The sequence below is a fragment of the Bacillus rossius genome, chromosome 5 (assembly GCF_032445375.1).
Source record: "Bacillus rossius redtenbacheri isolate Brsri chromosome 5, Brsri_v3, whole genome shotgun sequence".
In the NCBI taxonomy this organism is placed as follows: Eukaryota; Metazoa; Arthropoda; class Insecta; order Phasmatodea; family Bacillidae; genus Bacillus; species Bacillus rossius.
Genome location: NC_086333.1, coordinates 15,159,970 through 15,185,233, shown reverse-complemented (window position 1 = coordinate 15,185,233; position 25,264 = coordinate 15,159,970). Strand labels below are relative to the sequence as shown.

General features: G+C 36.6%; 1 protein-coding gene across 4 annotated transcripts in view; it reads left to right on the top strand.

Annotated features, from left to right (window-relative positions):
• Positions 1-25,264, top strand: part of LOC134531606 (palmitoyltransferase Hip14) — a 203,379-nt gene that overhangs the window by 55,820 nt on the left and 122,295 nt on the right. For all 4 annotated transcript variants that reach the window (XM_063367350.1, XM_063367349.1, XM_063367352.1 and 1 more), the window contains exons 4-5: positions 11,879-12,088; positions 15,286-15,448. In XM_063367350.1, coding sequence (XP_063223420.1) covers positions 11,879-12,088; positions 15,286-15,448 — 373 coding nt within the window. The remainder of the gene's footprint in view (positions 1-11,878; positions 12,089-15,285; positions 15,449-25,264) is intronic.

The window sequence follows — 25,264 nt, the reverse complement described above, 5'->3', positions numbered from 1 at the left end:
CTGTGTTACGGGTGATGAAGTTAGACGCACCTCACATCAATCACTGTTTGTTACAGTAAAACCCGTTTAAGACGACACGGCTGAAGACTTTTTCCCACCTAAAACATCAGACTAATATAGCACCATGCCATCAACCTTAATAACCCTTGTTTAGTACATATTGGGATTATTAGATTTTTCCACTTAAAAAGCACTAACTGAACACAAATATTTGGTTTTCTATCATAGATCCCAACCCATTACATGCCCGAACATATTCTGTGCATCTTGACCACTTGTTTTGCATGCTATATTTGGGTTTGGGTTTACATGGATGTTTGGCATGTCAAGCAGTGCTGTAATGTCTTACTTGCCCAATATGTATCTGGCCATTTATGGTAACTATAGTACTTTGTCCGAGTTAATTCGTCACTTGCTGTTCATCTGTTTTCACTTCAGGTGTTTCGTACATCATTTTAAGCTAGGTTGGTGGTAAATAGTAGACGTATATTTCTTATGTTTGTTAATTTTTTATAATGCATGGTACAAATTAATTATGTTCATATGGATATTTGTATCCCATTTTGAGAAAGAGTTTTGAGATCACTTTCATCTTTACAATTTTGTTCATATTAACCTATGTTAACATAAACAAAATGTAAGGATGATACGTTAAATGACCTCTAGCATAAAGACCCAGAAAAATTGTGACTCGTGAATTCAAGAAAAATTACTTAACACTATTTAATAGTGAGAAATGGAGTTATAATGGTGGTTAAATATTTCAGGAAATTTTGAACTTGCGAATTTCTTTGTAAATGATTATATTCACAAATTTTTGAGTCCTTTTACAAATATTTGCTAATATTTAGTTATTTCACTGGAGTAGTTTTTACAATAATGAAATAGATAGTAAGGAATGCAGCGCGATGGCAGAAGATTATTACCGTAGCGCATTGGCCTGATTTGAGCGGCAACGGGAGGCACAGATTATGTTATTATTTGTTTAATTTCGGACAGGATTTTAAAAATAATATCTCACTCTTTTTAAACATTAATTTTAATCCTTAAGAAAAGAATTGTTATAAAAACTTATTAGATAAGGCTTGTAAAATTTAAAAGGTGATTAAACCAAACACGCATGTTGTTGTTGTTCCTTGGCAGATGCTGCCAGGCAGGATGGAAAGATATAGCCTAGTCAAATTAAGAGAAAAAATGGTGAACCTGGAAGTAATTGTAATTGAATTTTTTCAAATGACTCCTTTCTGGAAAAATTCCTCTGGAATCGATGGTGAAGAGTCTACCATCGTTCCGGTGCTCATAGGCCCAATATGGTGGCTTTTTCAAAATGGTGTCCACAGGAGGGAATATGACACAGATTTACGACTGTATCTTCTTTTCTGTCACAAATTACCATTTTTGACCCTTTATATGTTTATTTCCATTAAAAATTTCCTTTCTTATGAAATAATAACCATGTTAATTGGATGTTTATTGTGATATTTACAGTAAAAAATAATATGAAAAGTGTCACAAATTTATGCATACTATGTAAGTCAACACTATCAATTTTTAATTGAATTTCCCAATGCAACATAGTTCATAACTGACAATTTACCAGTGAAGTAAGTGAATTCACTTTAGTGTAAACAGTATGTATAAATTAGGAACCAACATTAAATTATAAGTAGTATTTTTATGCAATATGGCCTTACTTGGGGAACCTTATTTTTAGAGGCATTCGTTTTGTAATAGAATAGAATAGAATTGTGTCTTAAATAAAACAATTACACGCAAGAAAGATTAAATTACAATAAACACCTAATCATCGTCCATGTCCACATCCATGGCATCGTGGCAGCTTATGCCCCGACAAGTAGTACAAGAAATTGTGCAAACAACCCCCTGCCTTTTGCAAACACATTGTCTAGTAGAACATTGAGTTGTACTGCAACCACACTTCACAAATTTCATTAAGTAGTTGGGCGCTGGTGCTTGTCTCATCTTCGTTGGTACCAGTCTTCTATGATGCAGTTCCCAACCCCAGCTGAGTGGATCCATGTCTGCACCCATCCATTGTTGAACCTGGTGGCAAACTCGTAGAGAGTGAAGTGTGTTTGCATCTATTGTTGGAGGCAATACTTCAGGCTTCACTTGACTGGTTGATTTTGATGCTCTTAATGCAAACATTCTGAGACGAATCTCATTCAACGTTTCTCCAGTACGCCCACTATACATAGCGACCATAGCTGCATGTCCTGCTGACCCAATTTCTTCTTCGGTTTTACCAACTTTTTGGAAGATGGCAGCATGTTCCTTGAAAATGTCGTTTTTCTGTAACAATTGTATAGTGTCGATTTTTCCGAGTCCAAATGACTTTGACGTTGTATCACATCCTAGCATTTCGTGAGAGAAAGAATGTGAGAACAGACTTCTTCACCAAGTTTTTGTCTAATCAATTTGATATCATAGACTGCAACATATTTTGAAGACTTCTTTGGCTCTGGACATAGAAAAGTATCATAACAATAAGTGTTCACATAATGAATAAGTAGGATCAGGAGATCAGTGTCTTCGACAATGACTGCAGTAGGATACTTTTGTGCTGATGCTATACATTCTGTGACAATCTTGACATCTGCGTCTGCTTTAGCTTGTTTGGTGGTACACCTAGCTGCTTCCAACTTCTTACATAGGCAAATTATGAAGGATTGTTTATTTTCGTTGTTGGAAAGGAATACGTCCTTCATGGTTATGGCCATTGAAGGTAAGAAATTGACCTTCGGCCCTTCAAAACCTCCTGATCGTTTCCGATGAGCTTCTGATTTTGTCGACACCTTGTCTTCATAGCCATCAAAGACAATGATTGCCTTGCTGTACTTTGAAATTACATATTTCTCATATGCAAGAAGAATCTCATGAAAGGTTTGGTTTTTACTCCAAGATGATGAAGCAACCATCCACCATCAATAACATAATGTACATTGTTAGGCATGGTAATATCAGTGGCCACTTGATCACGTATGTATTTAGCAAGTTGGGATTTTCCAGATTCCCTCATGTGTCTACATTTATCAAATAAAGAAGCAGGATATGTACAGAGCTTGTAACAGAACACTTCCTTCAAATTAAAACCAACTGTGTGAGCCAGGGGCGCCCGCAGGATTTTTTCCCAGGGGAGGCAAAGTCAGCTGTTTCATAATTTTATACGCTAAATATAGGGATTGAAAAAATAATACAAACAATTTTCAAGGAAATCTGTCTGTTTATTACTATTCTTCACACAATCACAAATTTTTCATTTTAACAGGAAGTGAACGCTTCTGGAGTCAACGGCAAATGCGTCAACAACTTTTTCAATTAAATTGTCCTTGTCTTCTTTAATTTGCCTCTGTGGGCAGAGAGAAGACACAGTCCACTCAGGCGACTATTTGAATTGTGCTTCTTATCCATGTCTTTACTCGTCTGAGAGTGCTGTGGATCAAACATCCTAAGATTAGTTATTGCCAAGAGATAATAGAGCAAGAACAAGTAAACGTATGAATTTAAAGTAAATTCATAATGTAGGCATATGTAGGCCTATTTGCTTTTACTAGTTACTACCAAAAGTAAAAGTGCATAAAAATGTAAAAATTATAACTATATAATTATTTATTTGTAGAATTTTTAATGGTACAAGCTAAACTGTTTAAAAGATGAGATGGTTTTTAGAATATAAAAAAAAATTGTTTTATAGCCTAAATAGTTCTGCCGCAACATTACTTGTTAACACTATTACTTCGACGCTTAATTTATATCTAAAGTTTTATTTTGATTAATTGTGTTTGAAATAGTTCCATTTTAATTCACCTCAATGTTTAAATAGATTCGTTCATTCATACATATATCTATTAAATATTATTTTGTTGGCTTACCTGAACGACCTTTCGACCGTGCAGGTTGTTGGTGGTAAGCATAATGCAATCTGAAGAAATTTTGTCACTGCAGGCAAAAAATAGGTGTGCTCATGTTGTAGTATGTCTATAAAATGCATTTTTTTAAAGTCTTCATCATTGGTCTGAGAATTTGTCAGAGAGTGTACCATACAGTGACCTCGTTCTGGAAATTGTCCAATAGCTTGGAATATATTTTACCAACTTCTTCCATGGATTTTTCGTATTCTTCCTTTGACATTCTTTTCATTTCTCTTGGGTGCAACTTGAAAATTTCAAATGCAGCCCGATGACGGATGGAGAATCTGTCTTTCAACGATTGTATCAAGCAGTCCAAGTAGGGAAGATATATTGATAATCTGTAGTACTCATTGATTGTTTCGGTAGGCTGATTTGCACGATGTGTTTGCTTTTGTACTACTCGAGGTTTTGAAAGACTAATGCTTAGAACTTCAGCATTTTTTTCAACCATCTTCATTATTTTGTCAAACTCTTGGACACTTTTTTCTCTAAGTTTCGAAGGTGGAAATTAACTGTTGAATATGGTTTGATACTCTCAACAAATCAACTCTCAGACTTTGAAGCAATTGACTTACAACCTCAAGTATTCCAGAATGCTAGGCTATGATCTGCAAGCAGATTAGAGATGTTGATGCTGTAAATGCACAGTGAAGCTGGAAAGCCTTCTGCCTTGTATCTTTGTTTCCATCTGTGGACATGGTTTAAAGTGCTTGCATAATGTCCACAAACTTGTTATTGAACTTTCTAATTGACTTATATTTTTCTGTCCACCTGGTCTCACAGAGAGTCTGAAGTATGCCAACAATTTCTCTTCTCTGCCCATTTTTTCGAAAAAAACTTAACTGTCTCTTTTATTGTCCCTACAGTATTCCTAATCTGTGACAATGTGTTTGAATCGTGGACAGCTAAATTGAGACTATGCCTTGAACAATGGAAAAATAAAGCCATAGGATACTCGTCATTTATTCTTTTTTGTTCCCCTGTAACATGTCCAGCCATTGTACTGCATCCATCATATCCCTGGCCAACAGCATTATTCAAGTTTAAGCCCCATGTTTTTAAGGTAGAAGTAATCGCGTTTGCCACGTTTTCAGCATCTAAACCACCTTTTAAGGGTGTGAAACCCAGAAAATCTTCCTTAATACAATTTTCAGTCTTGTCTAAATATCTTACTCCCAGTGACAACTGTTCTGTTCCTGAAGTGTCCATAGTCTCATCAGCCAAAATTGAGAATATTTCATTTCTCTTTACTTTTTCAATAAGATCATGTCTTAAAACTGTTGCGCTGGTTTCAATTAGTTCATTTTGAACTCTGTGTGAGATGTAGGTGGCATTTTTTGGTGAATTCTTCAAGTGGTCTGCCAAAGTAACGTCACCTGACTCTTCCCGAAAACTCAGCAAGTCGTTAAAAACTGCGTGCTTGTCTGTTTTCCTCTTAACGGAAGATCATGGAGAGCACAAAAAAGGATAGATGACAGTATTGGTTGTATCTTTTTTCGGTTTGCTTCTATCTGTTGATCTAGCCCTTCATTTACCAGAACATCAATACTTTTCTGTTCAAATTTCATAATAGACAAGAAATTAGTAGACTTTTCCAAAGCCTCCTGATGCCATGCCGAACCTGCATGTAATATTGCACTTTAATGAAATTTTTCGTAATTATTAAAGGGACGTGTAATAAAACCACCCTGATAACTACCATGACTCAATCGTGGCTTAAACAAAACACACAACTTACAAAATGCACCTTTGGCAATTTCAGAGTAAGCCAACCAATTGTATTCATTTAACCAATGGTGCCGGAAAAGCCGTTTTTTATCAGTTACATCATTTTCAAAATTGTATCTAACCTCAGGTTTACATAATTTCGTATTCGTTCTTTAGGATTTTCATGGAGATAACTACCAATATCAAATGAGAAAAATACCATACAATAAATCTAAACTACACCGAGACAACAAAACCAAATCACAAAGCTAAATCAATGAAACCATATAAACCATATGTAATCAAAGCTTGATTTCCCTGACAACTATCAATTCAAACCCAGGTAACCTAAAAATAAACCATTAATATGTGTATATCTTGAAGACATGCATATCACTAGGAAATTAAGTTTCAACAGTGCAATGGCAAAATCCTTTCAGCCATTTCAGCATGAAGAAGTAATTACATTATTACGCTCCAGATCTATCTCACAAGAACCGTACATTTTTCCGGGATAAAAAGTAGCCTATGTTTTTATCGGGCCTCTAAACTGTCTGCACACCAAAAATCAGGTAGATCAGTCACTCCGTTGAAGCGTGAAAGATGGACAAATAAACCAATAAAACATAATAAATCAACAAACACACTTTAGGATTTATTATATGCGTATGGATGAATGGATTTAGTGTTTTAACGACTTTTAAGGCTTTCAGCTTTTTCTTGCATTTAATCACTACACAGACCATGATATAAAACAGGCAATCTTAAAATTTGTTTATAAAATCTAATGCCATTATAACTTTGATACAGGATTAGTATAGACTAAACTTCAAAATAAAGTTAAATTCAATTTAAACATATATTTAAATTTGAAGAAATAGCATGAAATAATTCCAACAATGGAATGGAAATATACATATACATATGTCTTTACAGTGTAAAAATTACCTTTTAGTGTCACTGACTATGTATAGATATTAAGAGGGCGGACTCAGTGGCACCATAGAAAATTATTTCGGGAAGGGAGTTGAAAAAATGATCAAATAAGAATTTTTGTGTTACAGAAAACTTACGTCAAGGGGCTTGGACGTTACATTATCATTCTCAACACGCATCACTGCCTCTGTGGCGTGGTTTGTGATTCCAGGCGTATACATGTTCTCTTATATCATTTAGACTGTATGTTTGTTGGCGCATCCACATTGTAAGGGTGATTCTCGCGCTGATGCCTTCGAAGTGTTAGAAAACTGTGCAAATTTCTTTTCAGATAGGGCTCCCTGACCCTTTCCAAGGTCATTACACGCGCACTCTTTTTTTTATATTATTTCCAAGTTCCGCGCTCCCCACCCCTTCAACTCTTCCACACCGTCCTCGCTTCACCTTCCCCTCCGCCTCTAGGCCTGTCACGCATGCGCAGAAAGATTCTGGTGCATAGTACGAGCCTGTCTTTAGGCGCTAGTACTCTACGGCGGGCATCGGGATGGGAGCGACGTCCGGCATGGTGTAGGGGTAGGGGCGGGCGGGAAGAGACCGTGGAGGTGGGGAGTCTCAGACTAGAGTGGCAGCCGGCAGCTGAGTTGACACATCATCCAGCTACGATCGTCGATCATCCAATTATTTTGCACAATAATTAATTACCGTTGCAGTTGTTAATAAGTTATGTGTAATTTTCTTCAAATTATATGTTAAACGTATTTTTCACTCAAAATCTCAGGGGGGGCAACTGCCCCTACTGGCCCCCCCCTGCGGGCGCCCCTGGTGTGAGCAAAGAGCAAAAGGCGCTGGAACAGTATATCAGGTTCAATGGTAAATGTTTCATCTTTGAGAGTAACTATGTTAACTGATTTCATAGGTTTTATCTGTTTGCTCTTCTTAAAAGAGAATGCAGTGATGGTTTTATCAGTCATCTCACTTATTATTTTACTCCCAATTTCTTCTGCCATTTCTGGATTTACATCTTTACCATGCGTTAGTCCAGTCACTACATTACGCAGGTTTAGATCTCGCTCAAAAACATTAAGCTGCTCTAAATACTCATACACTTTGTGTGTATCATCATCACGTTCGATTCTGGAACTGGTCATTGTTACATGCTGTTCATTAGCAGCAAGCTTGACACCAGAAAATACTTGCATACAACTATTCACATGGGCACAAATTGGGTGTGACATTACCCAGAGGAGTTGTTGTTTGTTGTCGTTCAGTCATGCCTCTTCCATGTGTCATCCCACCATATCCTTTGATGTTTCTCATGAGAACCCGTTCAATTACCAAGTCTGCTGAAAGGCCTCCCCAAAACCTGTCACTTCGTCTGATGACATGTAGACCATTCATAAAGGCATCATGTATATCTGGAACCATAGATTCAAGCTCAGTCATACTCTGCAAATAAAGGTGTGCAGAACTTGCATATAAATTATGGCCACATGCTGCAAAACATGGCAGCATTTCTTGAATCGTAGAAAGATGTAGTTGCCAATTACCGGTTCGTTCTGCTTTCAAAAACTTTTTCAGAATGTCAATCATCTTCATGTATTGTAGCCAAAGTGCTGGGTGTTCTATATGCTTTGAGCTCTTCTTCAGTATGCTATATCTTCATCTTGATGTCCACAATAAAATCAAAGTCAGCTTCACTTAGAGATACATCTTCATTCAGTAGTTGTTCAAACAAAGATCGGGCTGTCGCTAGAGGCTAGAACAATATCGTCCTCTTCACTACACAGGGATTTCTTCGCAATAAGTGTGTGTAGAATAGAGGACACAATCAAGTGTCCACGGATAGCTCTTGAAATAGCTTTCCCAGACTGCATGTACTTTACAGCGTTACCAGCATAAATGGTCTCGAGTATCTCAGACAATCCTGAACCTGTCATTACAAACCCAATGCATCCAAAAAAGCTCATTATAGTGTGCAGACCTCCTAGTCTTAGTACAATCTTCTTCAAATGACTATTTTCTGGTTCATTACTGATAATTCCTAAATCTTTTTAGAAAAGGGGTTGATTAAAAGTTAAAACAGGTACCTGGCCATACCTATTCGCATGATGTGCAACAAAAGATAATGTTGAGATAATACAAGTCTCGCTGGTTGGGTCCATGTCAATCATTGGGAGGAACACAACAGATGTTAGTCTAGCATGTTCACCTTTGTGGAGAAGTTGACACACACCCTGCCAACCTGGAACTTTCTCCCTCAGAAGACGTGAAATGTTCCAGAGAATATCTATGTTTTCAGTTTGATGATGGTACTATATCTTTTCAATAGTCTTGTACTTCAGGAACCTTATCCCACTTGCTTGTGAATGTTAAGTAATTATAGGTATATGCCCTACTTTCTTCAAATCCTCAAATGAAACATTATGTTTCTTGATTACAGTTGAAAATTTCCCTGATGGTGTCACAGTGGCGATGATTCCCATCCCATGAAATGTCTTATGGCCATCAAGTGATATCAAATTATGATCAATGTTGGCAGCAGCATATTGAATAAACCTAGTAGGAGTTTCTGAAATCTCTGAGGTCTCAGGCAGTTGTGTTCCTCTTTCTGCTACAGCTGAATGTTCAAACCGTTGTATTTCAGAGTAAGAACTGCAAAAACCCATATGATTCACAGATTCAACCACAAATCTTGAGCCTGTGTATTCATGTAGTTGAACTGCAAGTCCTAGCTGTAGAGGTGTAACTAAGACTCGGGGACGCACAGCTTGAATGATTGCCTGCCCTATTGCAGCAATTTTTCTGTCTGCATTTGATTTACCACTGATGAGTTTTGTCAGTAACAATCTTAAAGTCTCCGAAACATAATTTACATTACATACAACATTACTGATATCTTCGATACGTGGATAATTATCTGCATCAATTGGCACATCTTTTATATCATTCCGAATTATCTCGGCAGCTGCCAGAATAAGCTTAATTTTTTCTTCTTCAGTACTGTCACAGCAGGAACTGTGATAGTCTTGTAACACATAAGCAGCTGTACTTTTAAAAGTGACGACATCGCTAATGCCAGCAACATTCCCAATAAAAATTTTATCTTCAAAATGTTTTTTTTTGTGAGCTTTTCCTACATGAACTTTGAGTTATAGGGTTGCAATGTACTGTGTTCTGGGAGAAATTCGTTCATTTTATCAACAAGCTGTGTCACAGTTGTCTGTTCTTCATCATTCTCCTCCATAAACCTTGCTACCTGAAGAAATGCTTCGTGGCGTACTGTGTCTTCTGGGCGACCTATGGATGTTTCAGTGAGGTCTCAAAATTGTCAGGGTATAGTTTTTCCATTTTGAAAGTTTACTAGACATTGATTGTGATAGCAGGCATCCACAGCAGGTAAATCATGTACATTTTCGATTTGTCTCTTCACTTTCTCTGCCCATTCATCATTGTGGTCAGTACACTTTTCCAGCACTGAGGTTTTAAAGTTAAGTATACGCACTTGAAACCAATCATTTCTTTTCTTTTCTCTGAAAGATGGGCTTAACTCAATTGCACAAAAGAAACAATTCTTCTTAAAATCAAAAAGTGTTTCACTTGAACGTAGCACACGTGAAGTACTCGATTGGTTGCAGGGATTATGAAAGGGAGATTTTAGATTCACAAATAGTGCTCTACATTTCTTATGAACTTTCTGACCCACATTAACATGAAAATCACATATTTTCCTTTCTTTGCATGTTCTTCGGATTCCTTGTATTCCTTTATCTGTGTGTGTTGCCACCTCATTATTGCCCTGAATTATTTCTTCGCAAAGAAAACACCTTTAAAACTCCATTTTATTTTATAGCGGTCATCACATCAGGCATCCTGTAGAGGAAATAAAAAACAATTATTAATATTTGTTATAACACACATACGCACATGTACATAACAAATAAACCGACACTCTGGAAAAATAATTAAGATAAATATTATTATGAAATATATTTGTTCTTATTTCATAAATGCCGTAGGGGTTATGGTGTGTTAATTTCATAGTACTTATATACATAGTTTACAATATTATTTTGTACAGAACAAAATGTGTAGGGATATATTCATGCTATTTTTTGAAAGACAAGACGATACAGTCCGTAATGTGAGACATTTTGTCCCACTCCTGGATGCCATTTTGGAAAAGCCGCCATATTTGGCCTACGCGCGCCCGTAAAGTAGTAGACTCTTTTGCATCATTTTCAGCTGTTTTTTTTCCAGTAGGAAACTATTGCCACAAATTCTATTACCATTACTTCTAGGTTCAAGTACAATTTGACTAGGCTAATAACCAGATGTCTCAGTGGCCCGTGATGATTCAGGCATTCAGCAGTCAATACAAAAACTTCCTTTTCTCTATCAATTTTTCCTCGCTCCCAAGCCTTCAAGGGCATGGCAAGGTTATAGTTCATGACCGTTATGTTATCCCTCTCATTCTTAGTGGTTCTTGGGATATTTCCATCACTCCTAGCCCTTTTTCTGGTAGGGCGTACTTCCCTTCATACAACCCTCTGTAACACCTGTTCAACAAGCCTTAGCAGTAGCAGACAGATTTGAAATAAAGAATAATGAAACTTTAGAATGAAATTCATCACATGCTGAAGTCTTTCATTTGTAATTATTTCATATGTAATTTCTCCATCAACTAAACACATTTTCTGCGCTGTTACTAAGTATATCACAATTACAAAGTATATATAATCCTAGATTTCTCCATGTTTGTATCAGTAGGTTTCGCTAATGTTTAATTATTTCCCTCAACGTAATTCCATGTAGACTTACAAACTGTACATTTTACTAACATTGCAACTATTTTACAAATCTCACTATTATTTACATTTTTAATTAGGTTTTCTGCTTAAGAATCACATTTTGTTTGGTTTTTCCATTATTTTCTTAAGAGGGTTTACCTGTATCTACCTGAATAATGTGTTAAAGCATATCAGGGTTCTCAGTCCTAAAGCTGTACATTTAATCAAATGTTTTCCATGTGGTGCAACTTTTAACCAAACTTATCTCCAGCGGGGTACTGCTAATGAATTTAGTTCCAATCTTTATTTCTGATCTCTAAATTTTAGAATAAAAAAAAAAGTAAATGAAATATTTTAACATAAGGTGATGAATGATAAAACCAAGTCTCATAAAACCACCTTCCGTCTACTAACGTGCTGAATGGAAAAAGGCTGAAAACAGCCAACATTCACAGCGGCATTTGTGCTGTTTCACTGGCAGTGTGCGGACACATGTAAGAGGCAGCTGGTGTGCAGGCAAGGGCACCTGGGCGCAGTGACGCTCCTGATGCAGCACGGGGCGGACCCCTCGCTGAGGGACGGCGAGGGCTGCTCCTGCATCCACCTGGCCGCGCAGTTCGGACACACGGCCATCGTGGCCTACTTCGTGGCCAAGGGGGTCAACGTCAACATGCAGGACCGCAACGGCATGACCCCGCTCATGTGGAGCGCCTACAAAGTCACCAGGTGGGCACGTAGTCTTCTTCAGTTCGTCGTGTTCTTAATTTCTTGTTTACATGTTATCAAAAACTGCATTGTAAGTTTATCAGAAATTATTTACTGAATATCTTGTAAATAAATAAATAAAGCTGGCCAGTGTACATAATTTTGCTGATTAATGATCGTTACAAATTTATTATTTTTTTGCATGCGAGTTCATTTGGGATATTTTTGTTCATAATCAAGTCTATGGTCCGAAACATGTGAAACATTGACTGAAACTAAATTAGTGTAAAACGACAACAAGATAATACACATTCCATTGAACTTAGCTGATACTGAGCGCCGGACGTGTGGAGGGGGTTTGTTCAGGGAGCTGAATGCTGATAAGTGATAATCACTGATTTGCACAGGCTTCTGGCAGTCGGGCATCTGCGGAGAACTCGGAGATTATCACCCGCAAGGTAGTCTGGCGGGGGGACGGAGATACAGAAATAGAATTCGAAATTGGAAGATCTCAGATAGGAAACCCACTGCACAGGCAAAAATGGGCGCTGATAAAAACAAAACAAATAAAGAAAGAAACCGATTTGCTGTTACAAATTATATATTTAGAAATTTAGTTATGTACTTAACTTATCTCAAAACATGGGGGGGTATCCTGAGTTAGGCCATTGTATAGAGAGACAAACACTAAATTCAGAGAATTTGGTGAAAACGAAACTAGGAAAAAACACCAGAAAACTACATGACCAACTGATGTACGCTTACAGCCCCATGTTACTGTTTTTTTTTTCTGTATGGATACGGCTCACTATAACATGCCCCAGGTTATGGTAACCAAATTATTCTGTACTATCATGAGCATACAATAAAAACAAATATTTAATGGGATTGGGCACCTTGTGTTATGATTAACATAACCTAGTGATTATTAGTACCACAATGAAATCAAAATAACATTTATTTTTAAAGAATACTCGACAAGAATAATATACAAAAAAAACAACAGATTTCTCGAATATGTCCAAAAAGAAACAAATCATGTCCAAATCTATGTTCAATTACGTTGGGCACATGTTTATTAATTTTCAAAAGTCTATTTAATATTTGCCTCCAGCTAGTCAGACACGAGACTCTGACTCCTAGGACTACTGGACCTGTGTGCGACAGATTGATGAAATAGTTCGTTGTATGTAACAAAATTATTAAAAACATATCAATCACTGATTTTGTGCGTGATTTTAATAGTGTTCACTGTGACGGAGCTATCGACTCACGGCGCAAACGTCTCTAAATCATGGTGCAGCCAGCCATACCTGAGTCCTGGTACAAGGGAATTTCTCAACCTTATAATTCGCGGCAAAGTCGTCGCTGCGCGCTGCCTTAATTTGCTGTCGTCCGTAGTGATTCGTTCTCGTGTTGAACTACACCTTTGTAGTTAAACACAACGCTGATCTGCTTCAAACGTTTGAATTCTGCATGGGAATTATCGCCGAAATCGCGCCATATTCCCGGCGTCAGAAGCACTTTTTTTTCTTAATCTTTGCAATTTCACATTGTCGGTATTAATCGGCCAATCCAAACGTCGATGCTAGGAGTCATTATTTCAAGCGACCAATTACAATGTTATTGTTTCGAACCACTGCCGAATGTTGTTGATTTCATGCGTCGTTATGGCAACGTCCGAGGCCACTGACGCTCGTGATCATGCCAAACAAAACACTGCCGAAAGTCCGGGAACGAAACATAAACAAACAAATGAGCATCAAAAACAGTTGCAGTGAACCTGTAAATATCGTAGTATTACACTGAAAAAGCTTGTTTAGTGGAATTACATAGTGATTCCATTCCAAAGATACACTTCCGAATTTAGTGACACAGATCCATTGGACAATACTTGGATGACGTTGCACAGAGACTGCCTTAAGGGGGTTAGTGACGAACATAAAGATGCCCTTCAGGGGGCAGAAAAGAAATTATGAGGGGGGAGGGGAGACAAATGTTGCATTGAAGCAGAACTGAGAGGTGGGGCTTGGAATGACAAATGGAGGAGTTAAGGGGTTTAACTTAATTGGCAAAGATGATAAATTTATAGCCGTAATTGACATAATTTATTTTTCGCAGTAATTTTAAATATACATTGCATTCCAAAACATAATTTAAAAAAAATCAAATGAATGTAAAAATTTTTTAAAGATTTGCCACTTACATTACAAAACTAATAGTTGGTATCACAATAAAATGAAAAGTAATTTAAAAATTCCTCTTCAGTATAGGCTTTGGTGCTTTTCTTATTTACAAACTATAAATACATCCATACAACTGAAGTTATTTACAAGTTTAAAAAACAAATGTATTTCACATCATTAGCTACTTTTTCATGTTCTGTGCTATTTTCCGCATCTCGTCAGTGGGCTTGAAGTTTTCATTCTGGAATCTTGACCCAATCACATAGCACCTCAAATCCCACCTATAACAAAGCACTTTATAAAGAAATCCTTCCATTATTACTTGTGATGACTGCCTTGTGGAACTGCTATTGTCTCATAGATTGATCCCTTTCTTGAGAACTGAAATTAGTTAATCCTTCCGGTGGTGGCATGGTGATGTGTACATGGCACAGAGCACGATTACAGACAAACAACTTTACCATACATATTCTTCAATAATACGTGAACACACAACAATTTTAGCAAACTAGTTAAAATTATTTAAAATTAACATTTAATGATTTTTACTAATAAATTAATTAAACTAAAGAAATAATTAAAAATATTAACTCATGCAGAACATCGTCAAAACATATTAATAAAACATAAATACCTCTTAAATCAATAAACAGTTAATAATTTCATGACACCAAAAACCTAACAATTAATAAATCCTAAACATAATGTGAAATGGAAAATCTGGGCATGACAAATTAATAAATAATCTCCAAAAAAATGTTGACACAGTTTAAACAACATACATATTAAGAACTTCAATGCACCAGATACTTTACTTTTTTTACAATGTGATAACCCAATAACATGGAATTCAAATAATCACATTTTGTACCTACAAAAAAAGTACCAAAAGATATGGTTTCACAAAGCCACATTTCTAACTTGTTATGAGTTTAAAAAATACTCTGTGAAAATGTTGTTTTCGTGATGTGGATGTTATAATAATGTAATGTGCAAGAGTGGGAATGGTTGCGCACGACTGTGTGATTGCAGTCTGGACCCGACGCGTCTGCTGCTGACATTTGGAGCGTGCACGACGGCACAGGACAGGACCCACGGCAACACGGCACTGCACTGGGCCGTGCTGGCGCAGAACCACACTGCTGTGTCAACACTCGTCGCCCACGGTGCCAGCCTCGACATACCCAACCACCAGGTGGGTCTCCACTTCCTCCTCTCCCCTACTGGTGCCTCCATGACGCTTCAGCAAATGCTTGCTGTATCTATTCATGTAAGGCCAGCTATAATTCGAAAAAATCTTTATGATAAAACATGGTGCAAGATATTTTGAGCGAAAGTGTGATTTTTTCCATTCAAACATTGTGATCTGTGTGTATGAAAAGGTAAATTTACTCATTTGAAATGATTGTGGCACCTTATAGTTTTCACTTGCAATATTCATATCATACTTTATGATGAAGTAAAAAATATTGCTGTAAACACCAGACAACAGTAGCTAGCCGGTGTTACAGATTGCATTTGTAACCATGTGCGCTCAAGTCTACATTGTTTTAACTTTTTTAAACAAGCATGACTTTGCCACTTGTACACTTTGTTTTTCAGCCCTTGAAAGAGCACACACGACATTGCCGCAGAGTATTAGTTGTCTTCCCGACTGGAGGAATCTTTACAAGGGGGTACTTTTTGATATTTTGATACCATCTAACAATCTTAATGCAGTGTCCTGCATTTGTGGCTTGGAAACAGGTGAGGCACTAGAACAGTCACTTGGCTCATCACCTGAGTGATCTAGGAACTGATGACTATTCTTTTCTACAGAAGTTGTAGTTTTGCTGTCAACAAGTCGAAGAGAAAATCTACAAACTTGATACGCCTTCCACCAGTGTGTTCCGTCATCACTACAAATGCATTATGTGCCCCTCACCAGTAACAAATGGAACATTACTTTTTTTGCTCACTTGATTGTCTTTCGAGATGTTGGATAACATTTGACCATTGGGTCAAGGTGATCAACACCCTCCATGTATATGTTGTAACTTAATACAATCTCTGGTTTCCTACACTGTACATCACTGAAAGAGCCAGCCTTCTGTTTTCTTGGTTTGATATCACCCATAGGAGCTGTGTGCATGGTTGAGAAAAGTTTCACTACTCGCTTGTCCTTCCAAAATAGTCTCGGACACCATCTCGACGAAACACAACTTTTTCAAATTGTTGACAGTAGCAATGAAGTGTTCCGCTGTGTGTATGTGTGTTGATACCCAAGGGCCTTTTAGGCATACCTACACTGTTGTAATAATTGTCCATGAAGAGACAATAATCTTTGCCTTTCAGGTCTCCCAACAGAACAAGCACTATTTCATAACTGGTTTTGGTATCACCTGAGTATACTTAAAATGAATAAAAATGCCTTGCAAAAATATATAGTTTTATACCATACTTGTCGGCTTTGTTTGGCATGAAAACTCAGAACTTGGCTCAGCCTCTTACAGGAATCATGCTATCAAGTGAGAGCATTTTCTTTGGTATTTAAACTGAGCAAAATTTGTTTGCAAAGTAATCAATGACAGGTGGAATTTTGAAATTTTTAAAATTTTTTGATTTGACCCATCAACAACAAGAGGCCCTAAAACTGCCTTATTTTGGTTTCAGTTACTGGTGTCTAATTTTTGTGAGCGGAATCGAGGGTTATGGTGCCCTGCACAACAAACTGTTCATAATAAGCATTTGTTTATGTGACTATTAACTTATTCAACTCGTCCGTGAAAAAAATAAATAGGTTTAGGTAATCTAAAGGTCTCGTAGGGGGCATACACAATTATGTAGAGGCTTTGGGGGAGTGACTTTCACCACTCACATTTGTGAATGGGATGTTCGAAGGACGTTTGTCTGTTTAGTCAGATTATCAAATGTGGAACTGATTTCTGAAGATTTTTTTTTAGTTGTTTATTTTTTTGTGACTTGCGCATCATTTGATGTACCAGGAACATCACTTTCATATTGAGATGATTCTGATGAACTTTCATACTCGCTAATTAATCAATGTCTATAATATTACTACTAATGTCTCTGCCATCATTTTCCTCATCCATTCTACCAAAAATATTTGTTCCTTACAATTTTACGCATCCAGGAACCCTTCATTTGTTGGCAGCTCCATCTTACTCACACTGACAATAAATAACTCAATTTTGACATGTGTTGGTTTCCGTTGTTAGCCAGTAATTGAAACGCAGAATACTGGAATTGATAGGTCAAAACATCCTGTAAGCTAACACTGCACCAGATAGCAACATGATGAGTTGACAAATTCAGTCGTGCATATTCATCGCAAATGTGACACACACAATTCTGTGCATCACAATTGCGACACTTGGCGGTTAATGTGTTAAAAACAACTCATAGATATGGTATTTATGCAGTAAAATAACACATAAGATAATATGTTTGAAGGACAAACATTAAAGGTACTAAGTAAATTGTCATAATACCTTTACACTAGTCAAATACAAAGTCTACTGAATAGTAAACACATTCACAAACTATGTCATTAGTTGCTCTGTTTGCATTAAAACAAGTTACACCGTGCCTGCAATATAAGTATGAACATTTATTAATGTTGTATTGGTTTTTGGCTGCAATACTGCCAATACTAAACGCCAGTGAGAGACACAAAAATAGCTTGTGCGTATGTTAAAATGTATTCCAGTCCAATGTTGAAACTACTTTAAGAGATTACATAACTTGCTTTGTGCAGTGTGGATGGCTGTATAACATTGTTGTTCATCACAGCTTAGGGTCATATCATTAACATACCAGCTACCCTTTGTGGAAGAAACAAGAGTGAAACTACAGTGAAACTCTGTTAAGATGTTTTTCAAGGGACTGTGGAGAAGAAACTTCTTAGCTGGGAAAACTTCTTACAAGGGAAAAAGAAACTATCGTCTTTTTCATAGCTTACTATCAGTATAATTGAAAAAAATTACAAATGGTAACAATTTCTTATGAAAAATAGAGCCTTAGACTATATAACGAAACAAAGATTACATATCCTATTTGTGAAACTAATTCCTACTTGCATTTACGTATATTGAATAATAAATGTTTATACAAAACAGTACAATATTACATGTTCTAAATTAAATTTTTTGAAAAAAAGGGATCCAGTGTTGTTTGCTTGGAGTTATTCTCAGTTTGCTTCATTATGAAATTTTCAATGAGCCAGACACTTTGCCAAGTATTGTCTGGCACGTTTGCAGTTCCTTGAACGAAGTCCCGCAGCCCTTCCAGATGCACTAAGGCATCAGAACAGGTTGGTATTGATGGTGCTCTTGGTTCACTTTCCTCATCCTCTTCATCTTCGTCATCATCTTCTACTGCAGTCACGTCACTGTTGCTGCTGCTTGCTATTGCTCCAGCACTCTGAGGCTCACAAGGCAGAACGTCACTGTCAGCTTCAACATAATCATCAAAACTACAAGTGATTTGTAGTTTGCTTTGCAAACTTTTCCATGCATAATTGCACGCACCCTCATCGCCACCATCACCCTCATCAGTTGGGGCTACAGTGTCACCTCCAAAGCCTGCCTTCTTGAAGCAGTTGGCAATGATGGTTGGGTCCAACGAATCCCAAGAAGCCGCAAGGAAATGCAGACATATATAGACACTTTGTAGGGTGGAGAGTTGGGTGTTGTGTGGTTCATTTTTGTTATTAGTCTGCACACCAGTCTCTTGCGATAATTCTGCTTTAGGACCTTGATCACACCCTGATCCATGGGTTGCAGAACTGACGTGGAATTAGCAGGAAGAAACTGTATTCTCACATTCCTCAAATTCGCAACATTCTTAGCATGGGCAGGGCAATGGTCCATAAACACAATTATCTTACAGTTCTTTACTCCCATTTTGGCATCCAGGGAGTGCAAATATTGTTCAAAGATGCTGCAAGTCATCCATGCAGTTTTATTATTTGTGTACCTACATGGTAAAGTTTTCACATTTTTAAAACATCGTGGATGTTTTGCCTTCCCAATTACAAAAAGTGGAAGCTTCTCGGACCCATCCATGTTGGCCCCCACAAGAACAGTCAACTTCTCCTTGCTCTGTTTACCCCCATACAAGCCTCTCCTTTTAAAACAAATGTTTTGTCAGGCAGCATTTAAAAAAAGAGGCCGAACTCGTCAACATTGAAGATATCCTTCGGTTCATACTCGGATAGAATTTGAGGCAATAATATTTTCCAGGCATCTATTGATTCTTCACTCACTCTCAGACTCTCCACTTATTGCCCGGTACGCAATGCCAGTTCTATTCTTAAATCGGTCAAGCCAACCATTCGATGCTTTAAACTCAACATTAAGTGTCAAAGCAATCTGTTCTGCTTTTTCTTTTAAAATCACACCACTCAATGGGATGTTTTGTGCACGTTTTTGTTTAAACCATTCAAGCAATGGTTTTTCTATCTCTTCATATTTTCCACTCTTCCTCTTCTTACAGGTCAATGAAATATTGCCAGCCTCGGAACGTATTTCTTCTTGTTTGGCAACTATGGTATTAAGTGTTGATGGTGGTATTCCCAACTCCTTAGCGATCGCCACTCGTGGAACCTTGAGATTGGAATTAACTTTGTTTATAATGTCCAGCTTTTATTTTAATGACAACACTTTGCGTTTGATTGCACTCTTATTATTTAACGCCATTATTATGAAACTGAAACCATATTTTGTATCACCTTCAAATAAAAAGAAAATAAAAATTAAAAAAAAAAAAACAACTCCCGTGCAAGACGACGCTAACGTAATTAGTAGACACCTGCGAGTACTCGAAATTCGAGTTTCGAGTCGAGTTTTTTAGTAATACTCGAACTCGAGCTCGTGTCTTTTCAACAACTCGAAATTCGAGCGAGCTCTACTTGCACTGTGCCTATAAAAAAAAAGACTCTCATTATATCGGAATAAAAGTCTTACAACACTATTATCCTTTACTTTATAATGTAACATGATCGACCATTTACATGAACACATCATTTTTACGTACCCGGGATTTACGAATTTCCGTGATTAATTTTTTTTACTTCTTTAATTTTCCGCATAGCATTAATGTATCACTTTACTGCTTTATGCGGAAGTATTTCCCGCTTTATGCGGAAACATTTCCCGCATTTTACTGTAAAAAGCGTTTAAATTGTCCGGGGTCTCATCATTTACGCCATTAAATGTGTGATATAAAGTCCCGTTTAAAATTTTTATGAAAGTTCCTGCCAGTAATGGCGCACGTAAATATAAATATGAAGAAAAGACAAATGAACAACAACTTACGAAGAAATATGGATGATGTACCATAACTACAGTACAATTCCAATAGTTATCTTAAGATAATTACCATAAAAAGAACTAAAGATTCTTTGTAGATACCATAACTACTGCAGAAGCATGATAGTTACCACATTTGCACTATAGTTGCCGTAATAACCGAGATGTGTATTTACCGTGATGGTAATGTATTTATTTAGGACATATTAAAATTAAAGAACATTATTGAAAAAAAAAAGGATGTTAAATATTGATATGTACGGTTGGCACATGTTGCTAAGAAATAATGTGATCTGAAAGAATGCAGTACTACTACGAAAAGTGAAAAGGGTACTCGTGGATTTTTAGGTTATGGCAGTCTCTTTCGTTTTTCAGTAATATCGGCCGAAAATTAACAAGAGTATTGGAAGTTGGCAGAAATGCCGATTCAACTAAATATTGGCAAAATCGGCTTCTTCAGTACAGCTCTACATTTGATGACATGAGTAAACATATTTCAGACTACAGGACATTGAAAAAGACTTTAATTTCCATGTAGGTTTATTGTGCGTAAGTTTTTTTTGCATGTGTAAATTGAATTAAGTAAAATGCTTCTATTTTTATTACTTTAAATTGATTAAACTTAATGACAAGTTACAGATATTTGACACTAATTTTGAGGTTAAACAATTTGGTAAATATGTAGAGTAACGGTATATGCGGAAAAAAATGCTAAAAATCCGAAAATACTTTTATTCTATGCTCTTTCACTTCCTATTTTCAAATCAACCGGCGGAGATAAGAAATTCCAAATACTTTAGGAGATATACAATTTTTTAATTTTGAACATGTAGAGTAGCGGTATTTGCGAAAAAAAAATTCTAAAAATCCGAAATTACTTTTATTATATGCTCTTTCACTTCCTCTTTTCATTAAAACCGGCGGAGATAAGAAATTCGAAATACTTTAGGAGCTATAGAATTTTTTAATTTTGCAATACAACACCTGTACAACCATTAGACCGACGCCATTTTTGTTATTTTGCCGTGTGTTCGTGAATGTTTAATAAATAAAATGGTCGATTAGGTCAGGTCAGTTACATTATTAATACTTTCAAACTAAGCGGACATAAAAAATAATGTGAATTAATTTCAATGGTTCTTTAGTTTTAAAGTATTTATAATGTAACTGACCTGACCTAACAAACCCGGACAAATGATTAACATTAACAACTCACGTAAAATATTTTTGTTACTTATTACTTGCGCAACAATATCCAAATAAATAAGACTTTAAAATTAGAAACGTTAAAAACCTACCTAAGTTGGAGGCGGGTACATTTCCTTTGCCATTAGAAGGAAATGATGTAGTCGTTCACCTACGTCGCGATACCTCCGACGGAACATTAATAAATAAATAAATAATCACGTATTGGTTCATTTGAATACTGGCCAATCACGGAACTGTCACGTGACAAAATTGTCCAATAAGAAACATAATAGATACTCGTAAACCAGAAACAATGTTGATCGCCGCATGAATACCCAGGTATTGTGATGAAAATTTAAAAATTCGATATTCCTAAAGTATTTGGAATTTCTTATCTCCGCCGGTTGATTTGAAAAGAGGAAGTGAAAGAGCATAGAATAAAAGTATTTTCGGAATTTTAGCATTTTTTTTCCGCTTATACCGCGACTCTACATATTTACCAAGAATTTTACTAAAGAATTCCAGCCACACAGGTTGCCAGCGAGAGACGCTTCTCTTCTGCTGTAAACACCATCTCCAATCGTAGAGCTAATTTAACTCCTGAACGTGCAGAACAAATTATTTTTCTGCATGATAGATTGAAGAACAGAATTTAATACTCTATGACAATCTCTCTCAGAATTTTTGTGCCGAAAAGTGGAAATGTTGAAACAATGTGAATGTACTTTTCAAACAACATGATTTTTGGTGCTCAGTTAGTTGAAGCTCAGTAAGGACTCCAGAAAAATTGACAAGGATGAAATTATTCCAAAGATATGTTACATTTACACAAACATATACGTACTTGTAAACTGTGGTTATGTTAGTTGGATGATATCAGTTACTAATGAACCAATGGAAACAGGTTAGATTCAATGGAAAACATGTTTTTTTTCCTAGCAGTGCAAATTATAAAAGCACTCTGTAAATAGTTACCCAAAATTAATAAGCCCACTTCATTTTAATACTTTATTCAAACATTATACCTACTAAGTTTAAGGTAAAAATAATTTCCCAAAAGTGTAACTGTATCACAAAAGCTCAAGCTTCGAGAACTTTCAAGTAGGCTCGCTCGAGCTTGGCTCAAAGTAAAATTCTTAGGCTCGCAGACCTCTAATGTAGGTCTATCTATTTAGTAGGCAAACAATGATAATGGTTTCTTTTTTTATTTCCATATTTTTCTCAAAAGTTCTCACATTTTATTACTCCATCACAGTAAATTTATGTGCAATAAACTTAAAAAAAAAAAAAACTCGAACTCGACTCGATACTCGCGAGTATTTTAGCAAACTCGCTCGAGCTCGACTCGAAGTGAAAATCTTCTGCTCGCAGACGCCTAGTAATTAGCGGGAATCTGTGGCAGTAATACTACTCGGCAGTCGGCAGTAGACAGAATCGCGTGTTGCAGCAATCGGCGAGTTACCCATATTGATAGTCAGCTACAGGCGCGCACTCTATTCGGCCATCAACCTAACCAAAAATGATGCCAACCGGCGAGCAATCGATGTGAATAATCGACTTCGTGTGCACACTCTGTACAGGCATCAACCAAACTACCACAATGGCAACCAGCGCTTGCTACATGTTAATTTTTATACGCGACTGGCGTGAAATGTGAAATGACTAAACGAGTCCTAAAGAGAATATACTTGTTAACCAATTACGTATTTTTAACTTAAAAAATATAATGGTGATTTCCCAATAAATAATGCATTTAAACTTAAAAAAAGATCGTTTCATACGGGAAACTAATTTTACAAGGATCATCTTACACGGAAAATAATAACCCACATCATATGGAGAAAATGGCGGGACCGAAGCATTTGATTGTATGAAACGGGAAATCGTATTGTGCGGGATCGTTTGAAACGAGTTTCACTGTATGTTGGCATTGCAACATTGTACAGTATGGAAATGAATAAAAAATGTTTTCAAACCTGAGTGTTTATATGCTCTTGCACTCTTTTTGTAGATACCAGCTTGTGATGAGTGTTAGTGTTAGATTTGAACAGCATATTGTAATGCAATATTCTTTTTTCTTTAATTTATGAGATTTCAATGGACATTTACATTAGCATATTGGGTAAATTGTCATTTAATTTTAAAGGAAAAATTTAATTTTTTGTTACTAAGGGATCCAGCAAGATGGAAAGTTGTAGAATGAATTAACAAGCATAAAGGTGACACACTCCCAAGGCTGGCATGGCCCGTGTGGAAGCTGAACCTTACGCCTTCCAAAAGCTATTCAAAGCCGTAACCTTCGCACACGATTCTTAAGGCATCCCACACACCTACTTGTGCATGCTTCCTTGCCTGTAAAGATGTTTATGCTCTCTTATATTGACTTGACTTCACGAGAAGCTGAAAGGAACACCCAAAGACAAAGAAGAGGTGTTACGGGAGGTGTGAGCCTTGCCACAGGGCTGCAGAAAGCTCCTCAAGTGGTACAAATTTGATTAAAAGGTTGGCCATGCTGGGGAGTCTCAAGGAGGCGGGACCCGGAGATCAAGGAGATCAACTAACAAGAAAATGAACTGCATGATTGGAAACAGTGAAATGCAGATAGTGTGAAAGTTGAAAAGTATAATTCACAAATAGAAATTTTGCATGAACTTTGTTTCATCTGGTTCAATCTTAATCTATTTATCAGTCTAGTAGTACTCTATTAGAGTGGCAGACAACTGCCTGAGCCGTGTGGAACCATGAGTGACCAACACTGCTACAGCTCTGCGAAGCAGCAGATCACTGCTCCATTATGCAACTTTCGTCGGTCCAATTATTTCAGAGCCTTTTCTAAAGCATCTGTCAGTCTGAATTAAGGCATGCATTGTTAAATGCATTAATAATTTAAAAAATAAATAAAGGCTTTGTTTTGGTCAAGGTTAACAGGTCCTGATGGCATTCCTAATTTCATTTTAAAAGGTTGCTGTAACTTGTACCGTTCTTGAAATATTTATATAACTCAAGTATAAAACCCCAAGTTTTTCTGAATAAATGGAAAAGAGCTGAAGTAATTCCTGTACATAAGAATAGTTGTAAATTAAATGTTTCAAATTATTGGCCAATATTTTTGTAAATAGATTTTCTAAAATTTTTGAAAAAAATTTATTTATACTGTTAAATTTTCAACTAAAAAAATAAATTATTGAATAATCAATATGGGTCAGGGCAGGAATGTCTACTTCTACTACTTTAATCATTTATGATGAAGTTAACAATAGAGGGCAAGCTGATGCCTGCTTTTTTGATCTTACAAAAGCATTTGATACACTCTATACTTCTTGGAAATTTATCAATATTTTAGTTTAAGTGATACAGTAAGTCCTCTATTTACGTTGTATCGATTTACGTCGTTTCGGATTAACGTCGCTAATGTTTGAGTACTCATGTTTCAATTTAAGTTGTCGCCGATTCACAATAACGTCGTTTACAATGACCGTAAATCTTTATTTTAACCAAAACACCGTATATAA